Raw genomic sequence first — 25531 nt, 5'->3', positions numbered from 1 at the left:
TTTGGCAAGTCGTTCACGCACTCGTAAGGGGGGCGGAGGAGGCCTAAGTTTCTTTCGGCACTCCTTGCTTGCCGTTGTGTGTTCCAGGCCACACAATCTGAATGGGTTTCGCCCTGCCGTTACTAAACTAGAATATTCGTCTTTGATCACCACTGTTCTGTATCTAATTGGGCGGTTCTAGAAATGATCACCCAGAGAGATATATACGCTCACGGGGCAAACGCCGCAGCATTCGATTCACTGACACTCGTCTTTGCTCGTCATTTGTTGACTGCTCCTTCGCTGCTTGTGCATTCTTTGAGTTCTTAGCGGAGCACAAGTTCGCTCCAATAAACTTCTGTTCCTTGAAGAAATTCGCGTCGTCCTTGGCTACGTCAGAATACGCAAAAAAATGCGTGATGGGTGCAGTTAACACATTTAATCATTATAGTAGTGTAAACGTAGATCATTGCAAAGAACAAAGAGAAACAAAGGGCAAAAATAACCAAATGGCACACTTTACCCAATACAGCCAGAACGTGGCCCAAATTAGGTACCCATTGAATTAGAATGCTAGTTCGCTCTAGTTTTAATGGTTCATTTTATATATGTAGCAAAATTTAGCGATAAAAACAAAAAAATTAGGACAGTCGCATAGGACTGCTGCGGTAGTAGTCATTCTTGCCATTTCCGTGCGTGTTTTTTTTCGTTCTGGCATTTTGATTGAAATGGTGGGCTTTCAGCCTTGCCTGCTTTAATGTGGCGCATGTCATTTCTTTCCAAACTCCCCATGTACTAAAACATGAATAAAATTTAATTCGAATCAGTTACGCTATACCCCGGCACCCGAGTGACCATCTAGTAACATATCGATAGGACAGTTGTTGGGTGAAAACCTACACCTCCGTTCACTCTGGTTCGTTTGTTTCGCTGTCGCCATGAGAACATTGTGCCTAAAGCTCGGCTTGGGACAACTGTGAACATTGCAAAGTCTGCGCGTTGTTTCGAGCGTACAGGAGAAACGTAAATGCAGCGAACGAGCAGTCCTAGACTTTGCCAGAGGCCACCCTTCCTTAGGAGTACTGTACATGCATTGCGTATCCTAAATAAGCTTGAACGAGCGGATTGCATGAATTCGAAGGTAACGTGACAACGTTCTGGATGTCGAACATCAAGTACCGGACGACGCGTTTCTTTCCGGCGCGCCCTGCATTCTTTACTGCCACCTGTCCACTCAGATCTGACTCTCCAAGCCTCATATCCGAACGTGCGGAATTTGACACGGACTCAGAGAGGAAGATTGGATAATTTAGTGAACTTTTTTTGGAGTAGAGTTATTATTGAATGCTCTTTTTAAAATATTCTGTCGTGCTGTTATCCACGCACGACGGACTGGCGGAGACCTTTCGTGGTGTGCTTGACACCTGACTGTGCGTACCATCGTCGCTTCATTTGTAAATAAAATAAGTCGTGGGCATAGTAGCTGTGTTTTGGACTTGGTCTATGTAGAGGCGAAGGCTGGCTAACTGTCGCGTAGTATTTAAAGGTAAGCTGGAGAAAGCGTAGACGGTTCGATCTAACCGAAATTAAGCCCATTCTGGAGTCGAAGCACAGGCTTTGAATCGTTCCGTGTTAAAAGACAGCGCCTTTGAGAAGGCTTGCGGGCGCCCGACGTGGTTTGGCTACCAGGTGTGGCCTGAATCCAGCTTAACCCAATTAGGTACCCCCTGGCATTGGTGTTGCGCTTTCAACGCAACGTATATCCGCCGGTCTTCGCTATCATGTTGTAAATGTTCTTGGCTGTCGACGTCACTTGTTCCCTGAACCTCTTCGTTGCTCGTTTAACCGCCCTCACTCAAAACAAATGGCCCTAAATTGTCCAAAAAGTGCACCCACCGGTTGAAATATGATATCCACTGATGCATGATATCTAGGTGATCCCGTTGATAATAATAAAAATTGTCTTGGTTAGATTTTTCGGGAAATTAGCGGGAGATTTACGGAGCTTGTGTGTAGGGCACCGGCTCAGCTGAAGAGCTTGGATGAGCTGTTCCGAAAGGGAGATGCCGGCGGACAAGATGAGGATGATACGGAGGCACAGAGGGATAGGAGAATCCGAGAAGACAACACCGGTCAGACGACACGAGGTTAGAGGCTGTCCAGAAGGAGCAAGCCACGCAGGTGCAGCAACTTGGTTCCGGGACCTGGAGACACGGCTTAAGCCTGTACAGGAACCGTCAGGTGGTGCACCGGCCGTGCTGCTACTCAAGGCTCTGTGAATCCTCGCTTCGACAACCCCAGCAACGGCGTTCTCGGTCCTTGGCGAAGCTCCCGACTGCCATAGCCTTTCAGCTGCCATCACTTAACGCTTTCCTTCAGCACGTACTTCGGTGAACCCAGCATCGGCATCGCTGCAACTATACAGAGCATCAGCTATGAGGTGCAAGGCGAGGCGTCGGCCATCGCCGCGACAACCCAGTAACGCAAGGTACCTCATCATAAGCGCGGCCACCAATGTAGAAGCAGGCTTCCATCCCAGAAGACCATGTCGCCTACATAAAATAACCGCTGTTAAACGGTTTTTGGGTTCTGTGTCCCGATGTCTAGATGTTCCTAATGTAAATAGTTATTGGCTGAAGCCTTAGTGCACGTTTGGGACTTTTGTTGTTTGTGTTTGGGTGCGCGTGAATGCCCTTAGTTGAACCCATTTTGCTGGCATGCGTTCTGTTCCCCTGCACTCCGAACTAAGATGTTACTGTTTCGGCATGAATAGCCACAGCCCTGTAATCTGGATCTTGACGATGAACACGGTACGTCTTCCTTTATATGTTAATTTGGTGAAGAAAGCATGCAAACACATTTCATCTGAATTAAACCTGGTAACGTCAGTGATATGCCACAAGAACATGTTTTATTTACACAAAAGAAAATAAATTAGAAAGAAACCGCCAGCAGCACCTACAAATTGCGTTTCCGGATCCACCGTCAACAGCAGCAACAGCAGCACAATTCTCACTCGGTCATCCGTCTTTCGATTCCTTCAGTCACTATCACCACTCACTGCATCACTGGTCAGGGCCACGCCCGAGGGTCAATGGTTCAGTCTGTCGGCGACTTCAGCGTCGGGGCCGAAGAGGCGAGGTGGAGCCAGTGTATCACACTTGGCATTCCAGCGGTACGAGCGTGGACAAAGAAGTTTTTCCTACGTATGCTTCATGGGGACGAAATTTTATCTTTATGGTCACGAAGTTTCATGTGGTGTGAGCCCGAAACTACCGGAAGAGGATGGGGTCTTTATAAGTATTGAGCCATACAGAGGAAGCAATGCACTGGGGACCTATACTAGCCACCCGCCGCGGTGGCTCAGTGGCTAAGGCGTTGCGCTGCTGAGCACGAGGTCGCGGGTTCGATTCCCGGCCGCGGCGGCCGCTTTTCTGATGGAGGCGAAAAGCAAAAACGCCCGTGTGTACGAGATTTCGGCGCACGATAAAGATCCCCAGGTGGTCAAAATTAATCCGGAGCCCTCCACTACGGCGCGCCTCATCGCCTGCGTTGCGTCGGCGCGTTAAACCCCACAATCAATCAATCAATCCATACTAGCCAAAGAACGTAAATATTCCCCAGGATGCCAACGCACTTGCAACTACTGTGCTGCAGTTTGCTAAGTCTCCACAAAAAAATTCTCCCTGGGACTTCTGGACTTCAAGACCTCCCGTTCGCATGAGTCCAGAAATTGACTTATTGTTAGTCCAAATAAAATTTTGCTCGTATCCTTCCCATTGTCGCTGTAATAACTAATTTGCGGCTCTTTGTTTAGTTATCTATAGTTGTGGGATCAACTTTGATTAAAACTTTCTCTTTACATGCTGCTCCGTAAAATAATATTTCCACGTGTAGCATTCCCAGATTCGTAGCCACACTTTTGGCTGACATTCGGCAGTCCTCCATGATCATTTCATGAATATCTTGCCTTTTTGCAGGCATTCCACTAAGTTTTATTGGCAACGCAGAAATGGCCAGCGTTAAAAATGGCAACTGTACATTTGCCTGTGACATATGAAGGATTACTGTTATCCAAATTGTCCTGATATTTCATATTGGATCTGCTTCACACCTTTTTCTGGTAGAAGCGGGAACTTGGTTATGGCCTATGCTCTCTAACACGCTGGACTTTTTGGACGTACTGCTATGTTCACTCTAGACCTCAGTAGCAGTTCATGTAGAAATTTATTGGGAGCTATCTTTTGCCCCATTCAATATCGACATTTTGTTTTTTTCGTTTAAGCTCAGTGCTTGCTAGCAGGCCCTCGTATATGGTTCCACCTAGCAGCGTTTTAACTTACCCAATGTTCCCTATGTGCCAATGTCTTTGTATTCATTTGTCGTTTTTCTCAAATTACATTTGCTTCATAGCAGTTCGTTCAAACATTCTTAGCGTCCATTTGAGAGCGGCGTGTTGCTCTGTGTCCGGCTGTAATGCCAAGTGGCTAGAATGAAAATTCTGGACTGATTTTAATTGTTGCTTCGGTATTCATTCGCCATTGAAGATAGTAGGGAATATGTTGGAGCGATTTACCGCGGAAGTCCCACCGCAGTACTGGTTTTTCATTCCCATATAACTGGGGACTTCATTTAGTTTAACCGATATGATCGATCTCGGCGCGATGGGACTTGTACATTTTTACCTTAATTTTTTCGGCATAGCCTTTGGGAGCACTTCGTCTTTGCGATGGCGTGTGCACACTGGCTTCTGTTTGAGTGTATGTAGACACATGGCACTGACTTCAAGCAGAACTGGTGATTCGCGCACATCCCATGGAATGACCACTCGTCCCCCGGGCGTTTCCGCACAGGGCAGTCACCGTTGTGGGCGCTCGTCAGCGCAAGCCGATCTTCTCATAGATCCATGTGGCGTAGGGAGACACTCTCGTGAACACGGTCGGGTACTGTGCCGTGCCGCTGCAAGCCACGCCGAAGCTGTAGAGCCCGATAAGAGTCCAGTGGCCCCTGTCTTGTACCATCAGTGGGCTTCCCGGTATTCCCTGCGTGAGGCGTACAAGGTCGTAAAGAAAAGAAATCAATGAGGTCAAGGCGGCCAATTGAGACATGTTTGTAAAGCCTGAGCCAACACTGCTGCCCTAAAGTGCCTCCCCATTTCTCGCAGTGACGTATGAGCCAATATCACCAAATCACGGAGTCCCCAGGACTTGCCTTTTTTGTATTTTGTAGCGGGATCATTCATGTGTCATGGAAACGAATATAAGGCCTAAAAGGGCCATAAATAGAGTGCCGAAGTCCGCGATTTTATGTGCGCAATCGCTCGGGTACTATCCAAGGAACGTCCTCCCGAAAAAAAAAAAAACAGTTTGAAAGTGTTAAGTATTAGCAGAGTTATCGTTCACTAAAAGTGCCATTTACAAGGCCCGGGGATTTCGCTGTTTTCCCGCTTCTCAAAGTACTGTTGATGCTAAGAGCACGCCCGCTCGGAGCGGGACCCTTGTACCCCAGAGATACGCCCAGTCATTGGCTCCGGTCATCAGTACGTCACGATTTTTTAGCAGACGTTGCGCATGCTCTACCTACTTCTTGTTGCGCGCAGCCAAATTCTTTCTCGCTTCCACATTGCTCGCGCCGGCGTTAGATTTTAAAAATGGGAAACGACGTTTGGGACATGATATGGCGGGCCAAAGACAACACGCTCGCCCACAACGAGTTTTCGAAGATGTCCGCCGATTTCTCGCGGCCCGTTTGCTTTTTTTGCATGCGGCGCTGTTGGGGCGCACCGGTCCTTCCGTGCTCGGTTCACGTAGAATGCGTTGGGCTTGGCATCGGAGCAGTTATTTGATCGCCGCTTTCACTAGCAACGCGAAGGATGATCCTTGTGGCAATTTTTCACCGCACAATCATCTCCTTTCACTCATGTGTAATTTTGTATTTCGCCTTGAGTTCGTTTTGGTGAGCGGCGACGAGCTGCAGCTGCCGCCCACGTCTGTTCGTGCGTACGTACCGTGCGGGCAGGTCCTCACGGCCGTCGTACGAGGAGAGTGTCCGGCCGAAGAAAACGCTTCACACTTTTGAAAACTTTACCTATTTTTGTAAACGTCGTCCAAAATACATCATCAGCCTGAACTCACACGACGGATGGCGAAGATCGGCATTGGCCCCTGAAAAAATACGCCCCGGCGGAGAGATGCTCGTAGACACAGCGAACGGGGACGACATCGACTGGGAGCCGCCCACACCGCCCGAACCACCAGCGTCTTCCCGCGTTTGATGGACGCTGCCAGCGGCAGCGGCTCCATAATTTGATGGACGCTGCCAATATCGACGCCATAGTATCAAGCAGCTGCAATTTGCTGCGTCAAAGTCACCGAGATGCGTCAAAGGCTCATTGAATGGCGACAAGGAGTCAGATGCGAACAAGGAAAGAACGAAACACCTTTCTTGAACCCGTAGACTAGCGATTTCGCGTGTGAAATGGCAAGCTTATTTCGGGTCGGTGCGCCACTAACCCAGCGAAAACAGCATCACTCCGAATTGCAGAGTCCCTAAGATTAAGGTTTCGGTATTCGGGCTTGGACAAAATTTGATGAAATTTAGATTGGTGATGAAGTTTCTGGCATCTTTTTAATCTAGCCCTTTATCAGGTTTGCACTCTCGCCAGGAAAAAAATCATGCGTCCCTCCGTTTAACGACGACGATGGTTGAACAAGAAGCTTTGTGAGGGGGATTCCTTGGTTGTCGTTTGACTTCGGACTTTGACTTACGGACACTTTGGACTTCGACTCGCAGACGGTTTGGACTTTGACCTATTGACATTTTACTTTGACTTGCATGCAGTTCGGACTTTTGATCGCGGCGGCTTTGACTTTTACCCTTAACCATTTGATTTCACACGCAGAAAGCTTGGCGGGCGTTCAACCATCGTCGTCATTGGGCGGAGGGGTGCGTAATTTCTGCGTCTAATTTTGCACGTCCATGCATCCCTCTACAAATCCGAGCTACTTTGATGGTGTCGGAATGGCGCAGTCGGATAGACGTCGCCTTCACAACGCGAGGGATCCGGGTTCGATTGCGACCACGGGAAGCGTTTTTTTTCTCCACTTCACCCACGAGCATGATCATCGTCAGGGAAAGTTGGCTTTCCCGCAGTGCGTTTTGTGGAGAGCACAGGCGCCACCAATGAGACATAGAAAGCTTCGCTTTAAAAAAGATGCGTACATGTGTATAGGCAGTTCCCAGAGGCGGGTGTTAGTTCATGGCCGTGGTGAAAATTCGGCGGTACTGCTACTATTGTATCATCGTTGCCATTTTGAGCGCCACCCCCATTACAATTCATGCGACCTTTAATAGCTTTTTCGCGCTCTGAGTGCTACACGGGCGTGAAAGGCATATTCGACAAGGCCAGCTTGATGCGTAACGAAATGTTAGACTACTGACGAAACAGGCGTATGTACGCAAGGGCATAAGAAACATAACTTCAAATAATTTGGTTGGCTAAGACGTCAGATGACGTTATTGTTTAGACTTGTTAAGACAGTTCCAACAACAGACCGAACATAGCGTAAGGATTTCCGGCGGAGCAAGCAGCCGCTGAAGGCACATTCGGCGCCAACAAGTTGACGAGTGAAGATCGCAGAGCGAGCAAGGAAACCGTTGATCGCATTTTTGTTAGTCTTTCTCAACTGGCCATTCTCGTAATATGCGCCATGATGATCAGACACACGTCACACGTGTGTTTGATAGTACATGTCAGTTGCCTCAAAATTTCTGTAGTTTGGGACTGACGAAGTAATTTCAGCGCATGTTGATTATAACATCCGCGCACCTGTGTAACAGACCGTACCATATAAAAAAGGATACAAGGGCCTTTACTATATACGTGGACAATTGTTTTCGACATTTAATTAAAGATGACTACCGCATGTTATACAAAAGAAAATAGGCAGTTTTTACATTACACCGGCAGAATTAGTTGTTTCAATGCGAAAATAACCTTGTAGATAACACTCAGTAAATATCCCCTTCAGTACTTCTATTCAGTGTTTGAATTTAATACCAAACTGAATACTAAATATCTCCTGTTCTGTATTTTTGTGGTCCACATTTTTAACTTCGTTCATAAATGTGGACAAACACGGACATTAAAACCTATAAATTAACGATGGTGAGTAATAACCACACATTAGGCCGGATGCTTTACAAGTTAGTTGTTATAATTCAGGCAAAGAAGAACAATGCCCTGAAAAGAACAAAATGACACATGCGCAGGTACATGCACGTCTATTATTTTTAAATACCAGAAGTCGCAGATTTGGCGCCATTTCAAAAGGTTTAAGGGCTCGCTAGCGTCCTTAACACAATAGGTGCATAAAACCAAGTTTATTTTATTGTGTTTGGGACTGAAAAATCAATTTCTTACCGGGCCCTTGCAACCTCCGTTAGGGGCGTCAATACCAGCAATTAAAACTCAGCTTTAACATCTTTAAGCATAACCACATCAATTTGTCATTTTGTCGCTTACAAGTATTAAGTGCACTCTGTAAAGGAATCCCGCATGCATATACATACGTATTCATCGACCACTGCAATATTTTTTTACGAAGCAGAGGTCAGAATGGTACCTTGGACAGTCAATCCAACCATCGAAATCATGTATCACGCTAACAGTGAACCTATAAATGTGTAATAAGAAAAACGTGTGTTTTACGGCCCATTTTTAATCAATAATGGTGTCATGTTAGCTTCAGCATTCATTTTAAATTGACCTTTGCTTTCGCACCGCTCGTTCCCGTGAATGGAGAAGGAAGCCGGTTTTATTCCACCAATTACAAATTCATTGGAATGTTTTCGCAAATGGCTCATAACAACTCGTCCATGCATAAAATGATGTATCAGAAGTAGTTGTCTTTGGTATAAGCGGAAGCAGAACGCCCCAGAAGCGTCGAACGACCAGTAAAGCGGTAAAAGTAGGCGTTTTTGGCAGATTTCCGCCGACTCCTCCTCGCACTCACCACGCACTCGTCACCGATGTTGGTGGTCAGCTGCGTACACAAGAAGTCTTCGTCGCTGATGCCCGCAGGGTACGGGGACAGGTCGACGCCGGCGTACGTGTTGTTGCAGTTGGACACAGGGATCACTCGGTAGTTCTTGTCCGCCATCGAACCCGGTCGGAAGTCTGCGAACAGGCCAGTCAGCCCAGAAAGAACGGACACCACAGTGAGCGAACGACGTGTAGACCGGTACGTCGTACCGGTAAGTGTTACCGAATGTGGCGCTTGCGTGACGTCCCCTTTCGAATTCGAGCATGTATCGTTTGCCTCACTCCGCTTCGGCGTCGCTGCTGTTCCTTCGCGGACACTAGCACGTGCGATGTTCTTCACCATCGTACTCTGATTTAGGGAATTTTACCCTATAATACTAGTGTCAAAATATCATCCACCACCGCTAGCCGTGTTAACAAAAGGAAGTGAACTGCGGGACCGTGGTTTTCATTGAGACAGAGTATAAATGAAGGAAGCGATCTAGAGTTACCATGGTTACTACGGCGTATTCGAAAAACAAACATCTCGTATATACTGCCACTCCACGTGCTTTTTTACAATCTGAGGCCATTTTTATGCATTTAAAAACCGGTTGTATCGCTGCTAGGACTCCAGGGTAGCATTGCCTATTTCTGAAGATGCCATCCAAAGCGCTGGTAGTAGGCACTGCTTAATGCTATGACTTGACTTTTAATCAGCTTCTGTGTCCTAAAGGTTGCATGCGGAAAATCTAGACAAGCCATCTACTAATGCCGCTCCAAACAGAACCGGGGAGGCTGCGCAGGGAAGAAGAAAAACGGCTTTATTTCTCTAGTGGGTTGTAGGCTCCACCACGAGGGATTATAATTTTTCACCGAGGAACCATTTGCATCGTTTTCAAACGCATTAGGATGAGTTTAGCAAACGCAGTCAGTCCCAAATATGATGTCACAAGCTACGGAGTACCACTAAAATGTTTCACCGCCTTATATCAATTGATTAAAAAGTGCACCAAAACCCAAGTTGGCTAAGCCGACAAGCTCACAGAACCGTGGATATAATATATATATATATATATATATATATATATATATATATATATATATATATATATATATATATATTTATATTTATGTTCATATAGCGCATCAGAAATGGGAAAATGAGGGGCTCGGTGAATTAAGACAGAATAAGGGTTGGCAGTCAAGTAAACCTCGGAAAGCAAAGGGGGGATTGCGTTAGGTCATAGAAACCGATGAAGAATTTTTTGAGTCAGAAAGAAAGTGGTGAAAAAATGCCCGCCGGATGGAATCCGAACCCACGACCTCCAAAATACCGGTCTGGTGCGATAACCACTACGCTACCAGCGGGGCTGTTTCCCCACCACTTTCTTGGGTATTTATGCTAAGGTATTTTTTGTTTCCTGCAATTGGAGGTGGTAGCCAGCGCCACTCGGACTATTCGGGGTGAAGGGGACCTTCTTTTTAACCCCCGGGCCGTGACTCCAGTGTCTACGACATGTCGAGAGTGGTCGACCAGCATTCAACCCTCTTAAGCTACCTTTGGCACCAAGACTGCCAGAACAGAGGCCCTCGCTATGCATGTAGCGAATCAGAAATGGGAAAATGAGGGGCTTGGTGAATTAAGACAGAATAAGGGTTGGCAGTCAAGAAAACCGCGGAAAGGAAAGTGGGGAATGCGTTAGGTCATAGAAACAGATGAATTTTTTGAGTCAGAAAGAAAGTGGTGAAAAAATTTGTGAAATTTTTTCACCACTTTCTTGTATATATATATATATATATATATATATATATATATATATATATATATATATATATATATATATATATATATATTATATTATATTATATATATATATATATATATATATATATATATATATATATATATATATATATATATATATATATATATATATATATATAGGGTTTGGAAATGAGGGGCTCGTTAGGAAATACAGAAAGAAATGCCGGCAGTCTACAACGCCAAAGAAGGCATAGGGGAGTGGTTAGATTTTTGTTACCGTTATTGACGTTACATTATTTTTTTATTAATTACGTAAGAAAGAAAGAAAGAAAAACACGCGCCCAGAGTGGGGACCGAACCCACGCCTTTCGATTAGATCTCGAATGCCTTACCAATTCGGCTATCTGGGCGACTGTGTTCTCCTTCACTTTCTGGGCTATTTATATTTACTAGAAGTGTATCTGACGCTTGAGGGTGGTAGCCAGCGCCACTCTGACTACACGGGGAGAAGGGGACCTTCTTTTCGACCCCCGGGGCGTGACTCGAGCGTCTACAGCCTGTCATGAGCGGGTAAACGGCGGGAAACCCTCTTATGCTACCTAGGCATCAAGGCTGCCAGAACCGAGACCCTCGCTAGGCTTTCGCAGAATAATATAGTAAGGAAATGAGGGGCTCGTTGAGGAAATACAGAAAGATAGGGCAGCACTCTACAACGCCAAAGGAGGCATAGGGGTGTGGTTAGGCTCTTTTCTTTTTCACTACGTTTATTGAAGTAAACATTTTTGTTAGTATACAGAAGAAAGAAAGAAAGAAAAACACGCGCCCAGAGTGGGGACCGAACCCACGCCTTTCGATTACATGTCGAATGCCTTACCAATTCGGCTATCTGGGCGACTGTGTTCTCCTTCACTTTCTGGGCTATTTATATTTACTAGAAGTGTGTCTGACGCTTGAGGGTGGTAGCCAGCGCCACTCTGACTACACAGGGAGAAGGGGACCTTCTTTTCAACCCCCGGGGTGTGACTCGAGCGTCTACAGCCTGTCATGAGCGGGTAAACGGCGGGAAACCCTCTTATGCTACCTAGGCATCAAGGCTGCCAGAACCGAGACCCTCGCTAGGCTTTCGCAGAATAATATAGTAAGGAAATGAGGGGCTCGTTGAGGAAATACAGAAAGATAGGGCAGCACTCTACAACGCCAAAGGAGGCATAGGGGTGTGGTTAGGCTCTTTTCTTTTTCACTACGTTTATTGAAGTAAACATTTTTGTTAGTATACAGAAGAAAGAAAGAAAGAAAAACACGCGCCCAGAGTGGGGACCGAACCCACGCCTTTCGATTACATGTCGAATGCCTTACCAATTCGGCTATCTGGGCGACTGTGTTCTCCTTCACTTTCTGGGCTATTTATATTTACTAGAAGTGTATCTGACGCTTGAGGGTGGTAGCCAGCGCCATGACAGGCTGTAGACGCTCGAGTCACGTCCCGGGGGTTGAAAAGAAGGTCCCCTTCTCCCCGTGTAGTCAGAGTGGCGCTGGCTACCACCCTCAAGCGTCAGATACACTTCTAGTAAATATAAATAGCCCAGAAAGTGAAGGAGAACACAGTCGCCCAGATAGCCGAATTGGTAAGGCATTCGACATGTAATCGAAAGGCGTGGGTTCGGTCCCCACTCTGGGCGCGTGTTTTTCTTTCTTTCTTTCTTCTGTATACTAACAAAAATGTTTACTTCAATAAACGTAGTGAAAAAGAAAAGAGCCTTACCACACCCCTATGCCTCCTTTGGCGTTGTAGAGTGCTGCCCTATCTTTCTGTATTTCCTCAACGAGCCCCTCATTTCCTTACTATATTATTCTGCGAAAGCCTAGCGAGGGTCTCGGTTCTGGCAGCCTTGATGCCTAGGTAGCATAAGAGGGTTTCCCGCCGTTTACCCGCTCATGACAGGCTGTAGACGCTCGAGTCACGCCCCGGGGGTTGAAAAGAAGGTCCCCTTCTCCCCGTGTAGTCAGAGTGGCGCTGGCTACCACCCTCAAGCATCAGATACACTTCTAGTAAATATAAATAGCCCAGAAAGTGAAGGAGAACACAGTCGCCCAGATAGCCGAATTGGTAAGGCATTCGACATGTAATCGAAAGGCGTGGGTTCGGTCCCCACTCTGGGCGCGTGTTTTTCTTTCTTTCTTTCTTCTGTATACTAACAAAAATGTTTACTTCAATAAACGTAGTGAAAAAGAAAAGAGCCTAACCACACCCCTATGCCTCCTTTGGCGTTGTAGAGTGCTGCCCTATCTTTCTGTATTTCCTCAACGAGCCCCTCATTTCCTTACTATATTATTCTGCGAAAGCCTAGCGAGGGTCTCGGTTCTGGCAGCCTTGATGCCTAGGTAGCATAAGAGGGTTCCCGCCGTTTACCCGCTCATGACAGGCTGTAGACGCTCGAGTCACGCCCCGGGGGTTGAAAAGAAGGTCCCCTTCTCCCCGTGTAGTCAGAGTGGCACTGGCTACCACCCTTAAGCGTCAGATACACTTCTAGTAAATATAAATAGCCCAGAAAGTGAAGGAGAACACAGTCGCCCAGATAGCCGAATTGGTACGGCATTCGACATGTAATCGAAAGGCGTGGGTTCGGTCCCCACTCTGGGCGCGTGTTTTTCTTTCTTTCTTTCTTCTGTATACTAACAAAAATGTTTACTTCAATAAACGTAGTGAAAAAGAAAAGAGCCTAACCACACCCCTATGCCTCCTTTGGCGTTGTAGAGTGCTGCCCTATCTTTCTGTATTTCCTCAACGAGCCCCTCATTTCCTTACTATATTATATATATATATATATATATATATATATATATATATATATATATATATATATATATATATATATATATATATATATATATATATATATATATATATATATATATAATTAGTGTAAGCACTGTAGTTCTCCGCGGCACAATATTTCGCTGATTTCAATCTTCTGTGTAATCATCATCACCTGTCATCCTTTTCAGTAATGCTTCATCTTCGTCACCTGTACATGATCATTATCATCCCTGAGGCTAGGGCTGCTTGGCTGCGCGTTCGCCCAAATAAACGGCGTCTGTCTCCTCCGCTCTATCAGTGAGCGACGTCTCCTTGAAGGCCTCTTACAATATATATATATATATATATATATAGGGAGTAGTAGAACTTTGAAGATGGTAGAGAACACAAGTTTTTCTTCTCTTATATATATATATATATATATATGTCTGTGTGTGTGTGTGTGTGTGTGTGTGTGTCAGAAATAAGGTTTGGCAGTCAAGAATGCCTCGGAAAGCAAAGGGCAGAATGCGGTAGGTTATTGAAACAGATGAAGAATTTTGAAAGACAGAAAGAAAGTGGGGAAAAAGTGCCTGCCGAGTGGGATCCGAAGCCATGACCCCCAGAGTACGCGTCTGGTGCGATGACCACTACGCTACCGGCGGGGCTATTTCCCCTCCACTTTTCCGTGTATGTAAAGGTATTTTGTTTGCTGAGCTTGGGTGTCGTAGCCAACGCCACTTGGACAACTCGGGGTAAAGGGGACCTTCTTTTTAACCCCTGGGCCGTGATTCGGGAGTCTACGACATGTTGAGAGCGGTCGACCAGCGTTGAACCCTCTTAAGCTACCTATGGCACTAAGACTGCCAGAACAGAGGCCCTAGATATGCATGCAGCGAGGGCCTCTTATTTCTGCCTTATTTCTTATTTTCTGCCTAATTCTTATTTCTGCCTTAATTCAACGAGCCCCTCATTTCCCGTTCCGATTCGCTACATATATATGTACATGGGCCGCAACATCCAAGGGACAGTTGCTCGGATTAGAGAAGCCTATTGCTTTTTGATCAGGCCATCTTTGTGGTAATGAATTTCTAGAGTTGGTGGCAGTCGCAGAAGACTTAGTAGATTGATTTAGGCAACACGTGATTAACAGATAACCTGGCGACCCCTCATGCAGCACCCCTTGACTGGGCCTTTGAGTTGTTAATTATACATATTAATTGATTATCCGGGATGTGCAGGCTCTGAGCTCATTTCCATGCGCCAGAATACTTCACGGGAAACATCATCGTCTGCTAGTCTTGGTACTCCATAGAAGCACGCCAAGCGGCGCACGCGAGCAGTTGCCGGCTCCGTATAATTTGGACCCCGTTGCTTTGGCAGCCGCAGTTCGCACAGGCCTGTACGCTGAGCCGAGGTCACGGTGCAAGATGTACGCTTGCACGTGGTCGCGGTCCGAGGAGCAAAATAATTAGCTGGAACTGTTGTCTTCCTTTATAACTTTGCATTACGGTGTAACTGGGATGCTTCGAATAAAAGCTGATGTACAAAATGAAATTCAAGCAAATCATTCGAACTATTTTGTCTCTGTTTGCAGAAGTGCACTAAAAACACGTCGTTTTTCGCGATTCTCACTGGCTTGTAATCCGATACGCGCACAGTTTAAATATTAACTTCAAAATACTTCATGGGATATACCATCGGGTTTTGCACAGTAACTCTTTTTGCACATCTACCTAGTGCCGCATTGAGTTGCAGCTGGTTTCTGAAGTCTTTCTTTGAACAACTGTGAACATTCTGTACATTGATTTTGTAGTAGCTTGTTTTCCTACCCCAGACATTTGTTGTGCAGTGTGTTGAAATGCCCGGATTGCATGGAAACTGATTGTTTTTTTTCCTGTGTTCAGGGCAGCGCTGTTACCACTAGTTACTGCACCATGATATGTGTTTGATAACAAATTCTCTTTTTTTTATTCAGATACCCTAAAAGCCCTTGCGGGCATTACATAGGGGGGGGGGGGATAACAACAAGATATTTCAGACAATTAAAGACAATTCGCAAAGAAAGGCAACTTATAACATATTAGAGGTTACTAAACAATTACAAAAAAGGAACATAAAAGAGAACAAGCAGGAAAAAGAAATAGAGACAAAATTAAAAACACTCAATGCGAAACTGTAAATTTACTTTATGTTGTAAAAAGCACACAAGTCTGTTTTTACTAGACATGCGCGGTGAAATTGTGCTTCAATTGGGCAACAAACGAGTCGTGATCACAAATAGTAGCAATTTCTCTTGGCAGCTTGTTCCAGTGAAAAATGGCCAGAAAGAGCGGTGACTGTCGAAGGAGATTTGTACGTGCAAACATGGGGTGGACTTTGAAGGGATGGTCGAGGCGCGAAAAATTTGATGCGGCGGCTTGATATGAGATGCAGTGAAGGGTGATGGGGTATGATACATTCTGTGGAAGTGCTAGAGCAGTGCTAGCAGACGTCGTTTTTCTAGGGAGGGTAATTGGACGGATTCTTTGATAGCCGTGATGCTGGCTGTTTTGGACTATTTCTTGGTAATGAAACGTGCTGGTTTACTTTGTAACGATACGAGCATGTTAATTAGGTACGTCTGATTTGGATTTCATATCATCGAAGCATATTCCATCTTTGAACGAACTAAAGCTGTGTAAGCTAATAGTTTAGTTGACTGGTTCGCTGAGTACAAATTACGCCTAATGAATCCCAGTGTTTTATTTGCTTTCGCAATTATTTCATTAATGTGATCATTCCATGTAAGGTTAGAACTTAAATGAGCAACTAAATATTTTAACGTAGTCACATTTTCTGTGCACAAGTTATTCATAAAATACGAAGTGAACTGAACGTTACTAGACCTGGTAAATGTCATTGCTTTTGTTTTAGAAACACTAATTTCCATTTGCCATTTCTCGCACCAAGGGGAAATTTTGTTTAGGTCGGCCTGAAAATATTAGAATCTTCAGAGGTGTTGATCTATCTATAGAGAACGCAGTCATCCGCAAATAATCGAACTGCACTGTTGAATAGATGTTTTTCAGATATCATTATAGTAAATAAGGAATAAAATTGGTTTAAGTACGGAGCCTTGAGGGACGCCAGATTTAACTTTTGCTCAAGCAGAAGACTGATCACTTACTGAAACAAACTGGTAGCGATTGGTTAAAAAACTTGTAATCCAGTTTATAATTTTACTATGGAAGTTAAGTCGGCTAAGTTTCATCAGTAGACGCGCATGCTTTCTTGAAGTTAATGAATACAGCCTCAATTTTAAGGTAATTGTGAACAGCTTGATGAAGATCCGTTATGAGTTCAAATAATTGTGTTTCACAAAAGTGGCCTTGCTGAAAACCATGCTGATTATTAAAGAAAAAGTTATGTTTACCTAAATATTTCATAACTGTGGAAGATGTTATATGTTCAAGTAATTTACCTGGAATACTAGTCAAAGATATCGGTCTATAATTTGAGGTCATTGAAGAGTGACAGACATCGCAGGCAGCGCGATGTCTGTGACCGAGCTTCCCAAGCAGCATCAGCACCCTCCGACAGACCAGCGCCAGAAAATGTACAGGGTCGTCCACTCTTGGTGCGAACACGGCGCAGCGTGGCCATGCTCCGCGCAGCGCCAGTGCACAAACCGCGGCCGCGCATCGAAGCCAAGCGGCGCAGGCGCACAAGGGCTTGAGGCGGTGCTTCTTGTCGTCCGCTACAGTGCGGGAGCAGGCCATGCTTGCTTTGCTGTGAAGCACACTCTCGGCACGCTTGTAGCGTCTTAGCGCACCGCGACAGCGCTGCGAGAAAGCGCACTTCACTCACTGCGGCGACTTGTGTAGTTTGTGCGTACGATAACTGTGCGCTTCCTCTTTTTAGTGCCGCGATCCCAGTTAAATGTATGCATTGCTGCATAATTTCAGGACTGGTTTGACTAAGATTATGGGGTTAAACGCCACAAAACTACTCTGGCTATGAAGACGCTGTAGAGGAGGGCTACGGATAACCACCCGAGGCTCTTTGACGTGCACCGATATCGCGCAGCAAACGCGCGTTCCTGCATTTTGCCTCTTTGAAACCGGGAACCTGCTACCGGGATCTAACGTGGGTATTCCGGCTCAGTATAGCCAAGAACCCTAACCACTCAGCCACCACGGCGCGGCCTTCTCAGGACTTGAATGCACTCTTGAGTAGAGAGCCTCACGGAGTAAAGCTTTATTTTCTGCGCCTGCTCTATAGGACCGGATATAGCGTCTGGTGCGCTTTTTTTAAATCGGAGTGTTCCATCCTCAGTCTAGTTCAACAACGATCACGGATTGCTCGATGGAACTTTGAATTTGACCAACGAACTCATGTGACCAACGAACGAAAGAAGAATACGTAGCAGGTGGAAACAAAGCGCAGCGCCGCTGTCTCCAAATACCCAGCCAGGTACGCAGTGCAACCAATGATATTTGCATTATAATGCAGCAGACTAGAGTGGGACCAGCCCAATACTCTGCCCGAGAATAGGGAAATCACGCTGGGTGCGTGAGACCCGCTTGCTGGGTGATTGCTTGAACCGTCTCGACAATGCGCGATATTCATATACAGTAATACCTCGTTAACTCGAACTCGCATATCTCGAAAAATTGGCTAAGTCGAAATTTTCCGCGGCACCGAACCATTACCTATACGTCCCATGTATTTGTTTCCCTTTATTTAAAAGCATTTTCGGGCCAAACTGCGGATATATTGAAATCTTGACTGATAGTGGAACGAAAATCTCGCCGCCGCGTACCGTTTCACAAGATTCGCTCGATGCTGCCGCGCCTAAGTCTCTCGATTTTTTTTTTCTCGTTTTGTCGCGCCTACCACAAAGCCGATGTTTTCCCCGAACGTGAAGTCACGTCATGTGACGGTAAAGACATGCGCAGGGGTACAGTGAACCAGAAGATAGAGGCGTGTCGTGCGGGCAAAAAACTAATGGAGAGCGCGGGTCCCAGCCTGGTGAACGTCTCTTGTATGTTTTTTTTTTCTCCTTCAAACCTTTGTGAAAAGCAAGATTGGAAGCTACTGTTGAAGAGCTGGTAATTAGTAGCGCCTTTTTTGCAAAGAACTGGATATTTCATGGCAATTGGCGCAACTTTGCTTATCTCGAAAATCCGCTTATCTCGAAATATTTCCCAGTTTTTACTACTTCCAGTTAACGAGGTGTTACTGTACATGAAAAAAAAAGCCAACAAACAAACAGACCAAAGTCGCGGGATTGAAACCCAGCCGCTATAGCCGAAATTCCGCGGAGGCGAAATGCAGGGACACCCATGTGCTGCGTAATGACAGTGCACATGAAATAAATCCTGGTCATCAAAATTATACGGAGGCTTCCTCTACAGCGTCTCTTATTAAACCACATCAAATCAGCCCTCAAATGTTTGCGATAAGACATGCATTTAGTTGGGATCGTGGCACTGAAAAAAAAAAAAACGCCCAGTTGTACGCACAAACTACACAACACGCCGCAGTGAGTGAACTGCGCTTTCTCGCAGCGCTCTCGGGGCGGGCTAAGACGCTACAAGCATGCCGAGAGTTAGTAAAGGAAGCACGACGCGCTCCCGCACTGTAGCAGCTAGACTACACGACGTCCCGCCTGCAAGCCCATGCGCGCCTGCGCCGCTTAGCTTCGATGCGCGGCCGCGGCTTGTGCGCTGGCGCTGCGTGGAGCACGGCCACGCTGCGCCGTATTCGCACCAAGAATGGACGACCCTGTACATGCGGGTACGTGTGGAACTGCTTCTGGTCACTGCGGACTGACTAGGGTGTTACTACTTACTCTATATGCATACATACGGGGCATATGTACGGGGCATATATTGCCGCGAACCATACATTGGGTTTGTTTATTTGTGTTTTGCTTTTACCACCCGGCTGCGCCTGTCTGTGTTATCTCTGCGCCAAGGGAAGCGCGTGTTCCATTCTTTCTTTCTGTGCCGCATGTGTTATCTGTTGTGATAGGGAGATCATTCCGATCTAACGTGAACAGCCCAGAATAATCTTCTTGGATCTACTATGTTCTCGATGCGAATCGACGTTTCGAGAACCACTCGCGCCAAAAGATAAAAAGCCTGCAGTACGGACGCCGGGGCATTCGATTCGACGACACTCGCCTGTGCGAGTCACTTTGTTGACCGCTGCTTCGCCGCCTCTGTATTCTTTTGAGTTGTTAGGGGAGCACAAGTTCGCTCCAATAAACGTGTTTCTCATTCAAGACAACTGCATCGTCCTTGTCTTCGTCACAATATACTGTTTATGCTCGCTGCATATGCTGCCGTAGAGAGCATACATACACAGTAAATCTAGGGCCTACTACTGCAATATCAACAAAAACGAATTCGAGATCTTCACTCACCGCCGGCAAGAGAGCAATTGCAATCATCACCATCATCATCATAATCATCATCCTACTCAGGTCTACTATTGCGATGTACCACTCTGGATGTGTGGTCCCAACAACAGAATGCATTCAGGAAAGTTGTAAGGAAAAGGTGGTTGGGAGGTTTTACGAAAGAAAGGGTGTACCTCTGAGTAGATAGAGAGACAGAACATTACTTTATTGAAGTTTGGAGGCTAGATTCCCTCGGGGGAGAGGGGTAAAAAGGTAGGTTCAGAAAGGTAGGGTAACAAAAGATCGGCCGATGCTTACTGTTCACACAAGGTTCTCAGTTCAGGCAAAGGCTCGCTGTTCATATGGAGTTCACAGGTTCCTCTACGCTTCACTGGTCATACAAGGTTAGCACGGGGCATATGGCGCCTACATGGTGCACTCTAGGGGAGTCGGCCAGACTGCTGCACTAGTTTGAAGAGACCAACCTCAAGAGCGCATTGTATAATCATTCAGTGGATCTTCCCGTACCCGACGGATGTGTTCAGATTCGGATGCAGGTGCCGAGTCGATAGTAAAACGTTGTGTACGGCCTCAATCAAAGGCGGTACAGAGCCAGATGACAAAATAAATTTGGTTTGTCATCGTTATCACAGTGTGGGAGTGGCGGAGCTCGGACCCTTTGTATACGTATAACGTGACGGCTGTAGGCCGCATTAGCGTAGGCTTTGTTGGCGAATATTTCCCCTCAGCGCGTGAAAGAGAGCCGAGAATTAAGGTCGAGGATTCCGTCCGGGGGTGACATCTTGCATACGTTGCCTGCTTTGTTTCTTCAGGTGCCGAAGCCGAAGTTGCCAATCCGATTAAAGAGAGGGGGCTGGGGCATTGTGAACCGCTGGAGGTGCTTGAATAAGTCGCTCCCTGGGAGAGTTTTAGTATTTAGTGCGAGGCACTCCGTAAAGACCGAGCGTATGCTACCTTTTCACGTCGCTCACAGTGAGCACACGCCATACGCAATGCTGGTTAAGAGTTTCTATAGAGAAAGCATGTTATATTTTAGAAAAAAAAGTTGCAGGTGAGATCTACGTATGGGTCTTAAGATGTAAGACGCGATAGCGTTACTTCGACTGCCACGGAGCGCTTTCGAACGCAGTTGCTGTATTTACGACCTATGCTTCACGAGCACTGAAGGTAAGCGATGACAGAAAGACTATCAGGGAGGGTATTTAATCGCCGAGGCCCATGAGAGGCAAAGTCCCTGTGCTTTTCTATGGCTTAAGATATAAGCGCAAAATGTTGCGGCTGCGGATTGATTGTTGGTCAGTTTGAGCGCGAGAAGATGGCAGTGTCAGTGTTTCAAACTGCATATTCTGTGATGCCTAAGCCGGACTGGCGATTTTTGCTTTTTGCGAAGAGAGAGTGAGAGAGGTGTATGAAGATCTTTGTTGCGGAAGAAGTAGTTGAGCTTCAGAAAAAGAAGTAAAGTGATGGTAGGGAGGTCAAGGGTCATCGGTCATCGGCAACTTTCGTCTTCAAAACACGCAAGCATACTAAAGTGCCCCGAGGAATTTTTTATTGAGTTGCACGCATTAACGAAATAAAGTGTCTGAGTACAACTAAGCACTTCTGATGGGTTGTGAGTGCGAAAGAATGAATGCCGAGTTGAACGCTTCAGACGCATCGCTTCTGCCTCATTTCTGTGCTCGGGCATTACCCGGCTTGGAGGACATGCATATAGAGGTCAGAGTTCGGCTCCTTCGCTGTAAAAATCAGTGCGATACTGAGTGCCAAGTTGGTCCTCCGCCGCCGAGCCGTCGAGGCCGAACAAACATTTCTTGCCCCCGAAACAAAGGGGCGCATAGTCGCGCCGCCTCACAAACACGGGACGCGCTTTCTTCAGCTAGGCGCTGCAGTGTTAGGAAAAGATAATGGCAGAGTGTGCCGTGACAGCTCCGAATAGTCTTATTGAGACCGTTTGTACTCACACGTCCTACCAGAAAGCCAGCTGTCTGTAGCGAGCACTATAGGCGGACGTGAGGGCGACAGAGGCGCAGCAACAAAGCGAAGCGTGCTCACCCCTTTGTCTGTTGGACCAGCTGACGGCGTCGAGGACACTTCCGTTGAGCACCAGCCTGGCATCCAGCACAGTGGGTAGGCACACGGGCACCAGCTGGCTGGCAGACAGCGCGGGTTCGAATCGCACCACGGCCAGGTCGTGGTACCCATCCGGAATGCGGAAGCTCGGGTGCGGCTCCACGCTCGTGACCCGGCGAAGCGCCTCCGTGCCGACCATGTTCAGCATCACGGCACTGCTCCGCCTGCGACGTCGGCGCGGTTTTCAAAAGTGTGCCTCCTGCTTTATCTCCGTAACTGAACAATCAACGGTCCTGTGCAGCCCCCCAAGAGAAGAAGGCATTCTTCAGAAGCTCAGGATGGAAGCAGGGGATAAAAAGGAAACCGCGGAAACTTGTCCGCTCGTAAGCAGACCTGAAGAAAGTCGGGAATGGAACATGCGTTCTTGCTGAATGGACAATATATCTGTTGGGAGGTGCATGTGAGAAAAAATGGCCAAAGATTGAGGCTATAATTATGGAGCCAGAGCTGTCGTTTTCGGGCACCCGGTGTTGTGAAGGGTGCGTGTCGTTTTGGAGATAAACATGAGTCCTGCTCTGACAGTGCGATCCAGTGCGATCGCAGTGCAGATCGCAGTGCAGAAGTTCCGGCCCTTTGCGCGTCACATAACTTTGTAGACTCTGCCAACATGAGGGCGCGAAAGCAATCTCCATAATTAGCGAAATTCCGCCCTTCTAGATATACTAGGCTGATAGAAATGTTTTTGTTTTTTCACAACAGAAGCAAACACGAGCTTTTGCAGAGCAAGCGCGTAAAGTTTAGGGCATAGGCCTTTCGGCATGTATTAGGGTTAGTAGAAAAAAAAAACACAATTTGTGTATTCTTTTTCATTTAGAAGTAACATGAAAAGATGGAATTGTAACGGAGGGACTTCGTGACATGACTACGTATGCACGCACAAAAGTTTTCTGGTAGTCGCATACATCACTGAGGTAGACGAGATGTTGTTTGTTTATGCTAGTGATGCTGAAATAGAAGTCCGCTGGCAACAAGGTATCCACGCAAGCATTTAAGCTGGTCTACAAAACCACTTTCCCTCTTTGTCTCTGCGAAACGTTGGCGACGATCGAAAAATGGTGGCTTTGCCGCATGGCACATACACGTTTCTGTCTCCTGTGCATAGCGCGTGTTCTTGTTGGCTCTTTCACGAATAGGGAAAATTGTACCAGAAAGCTAGACAGACAAAAACGCACAGAACAATGGTGTACAGGACAGTCGAGCTGCAGAAGCCAATTCTTAGACAGCATATGTCTTGCATATCCCGTCAGCACCGCTCTTTCTAGCGCACTGCTCTCAGCTTTCGCAGCGTCGCAGCAGGTAAAAGCCCCGTATAAGTTCACAGCCTTTCCCTAGCACACCGCGCACCAACATGGTAGCCACGGGGATGTCACTGCAAGCTATCTATAAGTCACCTGTCAACATCGCCCTCCCCCCTTCTTGCACAACACTCCTCCGGGTGGTTGCCCGGCATATTCATGGTTAAAACCCGCTGGTTTCAAGCGCAGACTGCTGGACGTCCGTCACTGTGCCTTGATCTGCCGTTTAACTTTAGGCAGAGTATGTTACCTGGAGGCCGACTATCTCGGAGCGCTTACTTAAAGTTTGGGGAATAGGGTTAATCCGACAAACAAGGTACTTCTTTAACCTAACAGGCGAGGACAAAGTGAGCCACACATCGACGAATAAGGGCGACGAACCTCGCTTCGTCCCCGCCTGTTGGCGTAGAACTTTTCTCGAGTCATGAAACAACTTGCTCGGCAATAAGTTTTGTTATCTGATCTAGTCTTCATGGATTGCTTTTAAGTACTCCAGTTAGTAGTATTTTGCCCGGGCAAGTGTTGCTGTAGCGATTTGTCCACGTACTCGCTATTGGTTGAGCTCGACAAAGACGCTACGGCGTGTGCTCGCTATAGTTGTGTCGGGGTCGCTTACCCGTTGTCTGGTCCAAAACACTGGGCTGCGGTGAGCACATGCTGCTGGTCCAGCAACACGCCGGCACAACGCCTCGCTGGATTTGCTTGGTCTACCAATGACGCCTGCACAGATGACACGTTCGGTGGGTCATGGTAACGATCAGTCACTAAGCCATGGAAACAAATGTGAAGGCAAATGACTATTTGCACGTCTTGTTGATCTGCCGCTGAACGTTCTGTTGAACTCTGCGGCCGCGCCGGTCACCACTTTACCCGCCCCCTGGACAGCACCCTCCGAAGCTCGTTCAGCTCGCTCGCCATCGCCGGAAGCCTCCTATTCGCCCGGTCACCTCTCAAAGCGGCTCATATAGCCCCAGCGGCCTACCCTCCTCCGGCAGTGCGGTTTCCTTTTGCCAGTGCGCTATTATTTTCTGTACCTCACAACGCTCTCCATAAAAAGAGCTTTCCAAAAACAAATTAACGGATGACGACACGAACTTATACGATTATTCAGCACTGGATCCCCAGAAAGCTTCTGCCACCTCCGGCATAAATTAATGAATGATCAGTAATTACCATTTCAATTATGAGCTAGCGCTGCACTAGCTCCCCTCGCTGGTGCTCTGTTTTGTTAGCTGCTCTGCAACAAAAGCGTACTTGCAGCAGAGCACGATGTAACGCATGCCCGTTACCGATGATACCGATTACTACTTGTAGGCATCGGGAAAACAGTCGAGTTACCAAGCGCTTTATTACGCTGGTCCTCGCAATTTTGTTCTCTTTGTAAAATGTTTCAGCGTTCCTTGAAGGCATATCACATTTAAATGTCATTTCATTCCACATCGCCTCTGCGATATGGTTGGTTTTCGTTGCGCAGATCAGGGAGCGCACAAGCAGAAGGCACCGATTTACCATCCACGGCCAGGAACCTTCGGACGACGACTGCGGGTGCTGTTGCCGCTGCTGCTGCTGCTGCGGCGGCGGCTGCCGGCCGCTGAGGCGCTGCCGCGGGAGCAGGACCACCGCGTTGTGCGGCCTCCGCCTGCTCAGTCCAGGTCTCCGAATCCTGCGGGCGTCCAGAGAGTAGACGGGCTCATCGAAGAGCAGCCGCGCTGGCCGCTGCCGGGACTCGGTAGGCTCGGGTCGCAAGCCGCATGTCCTGACAGGGGGCGGGCCACGGTCTGCAGGGCCACGGCGCAAGGATTAAGGCCCCGCCGACGCTGTCGCGGCGAGAAGACGCGCCTGACGCCACGACGGAAGGATATGGCACATGGGGGACTACCATGCTGGGACGTCATGCTATCAGGGAACGAGTGATTGGTGCGGCGAGCTGCCACCATGCGATCGCGGCTGCTTGTGCGTCCATACACCGGGCGTTCCAGCTACGTTTGCGACAAGTCGTGATACAACAATGAACGTGAAAAAAAAAAAAAAAACTTGGACATTACGCAATGAAGATCGCAATGCGTGATGCCCCAGCGCCACCTCACTTTGGAGTCTAATCGAATGATGGGACTTGTAATAATTTATTGAA

General features: G+C 47.0%; 1 protein-coding gene across 1 annotated transcript in view; it reads right to left on the bottom strand.

Annotated features, from left to right (window-relative positions):
• Positions 1 to 2871: 2871 nt before the first annotated feature.
• Positions 2872 to 25531, bottom strand: part of LOC144140600 (uncharacterized) — a 57473-nt gene continuing 34813 nt past the window's right edge. Inside the window, exons 4-8 of the mRNA XM_077672308.1 lie at positions 24910 to 25178; positions 24017 to 24120; positions 22028 to 22269; positions 8994 to 9157; positions 2872 to 5021 (exon numbers count right to left, since the gene is read on the bottom strand). Of these exons, the coding sequence (XP_077528434.1) occupies positions 4857 to 5021; positions 8994 to 9157; positions 22028 to 22269; positions 24017 to 24120; positions 24910 to 25178 (944 nt within the window). The 3' untranslated portion in view covers positions 2872 to 4856. The remainder of the gene's footprint in view (positions 5022 to 8993; positions 9158 to 22027; positions 22270 to 24016; positions 24121 to 24909; positions 25179 to 25531) is intronic.

Source organism: Haemaphysalis longicornis, unplaced genomic scaffold (assembly GCF_048455015.1).
Source record: "Haemaphysalis longicornis isolate Haplotype H1 unplaced genomic scaffold, Haemaphysalis longicornis Haplotype H1 scaffold_1, whole genome shotgun sequence".
In the NCBI taxonomy this organism is placed as follows: Eukaryota; Metazoa; Arthropoda; class Arachnida; order Ixodida; family Ixodidae; genus Haemaphysalis; species Haemaphysalis longicornis.
Note: the sequence above shows the minus strand (reverse complement) of the source record. Positions and strands in the feature narration are given on the sequence as shown.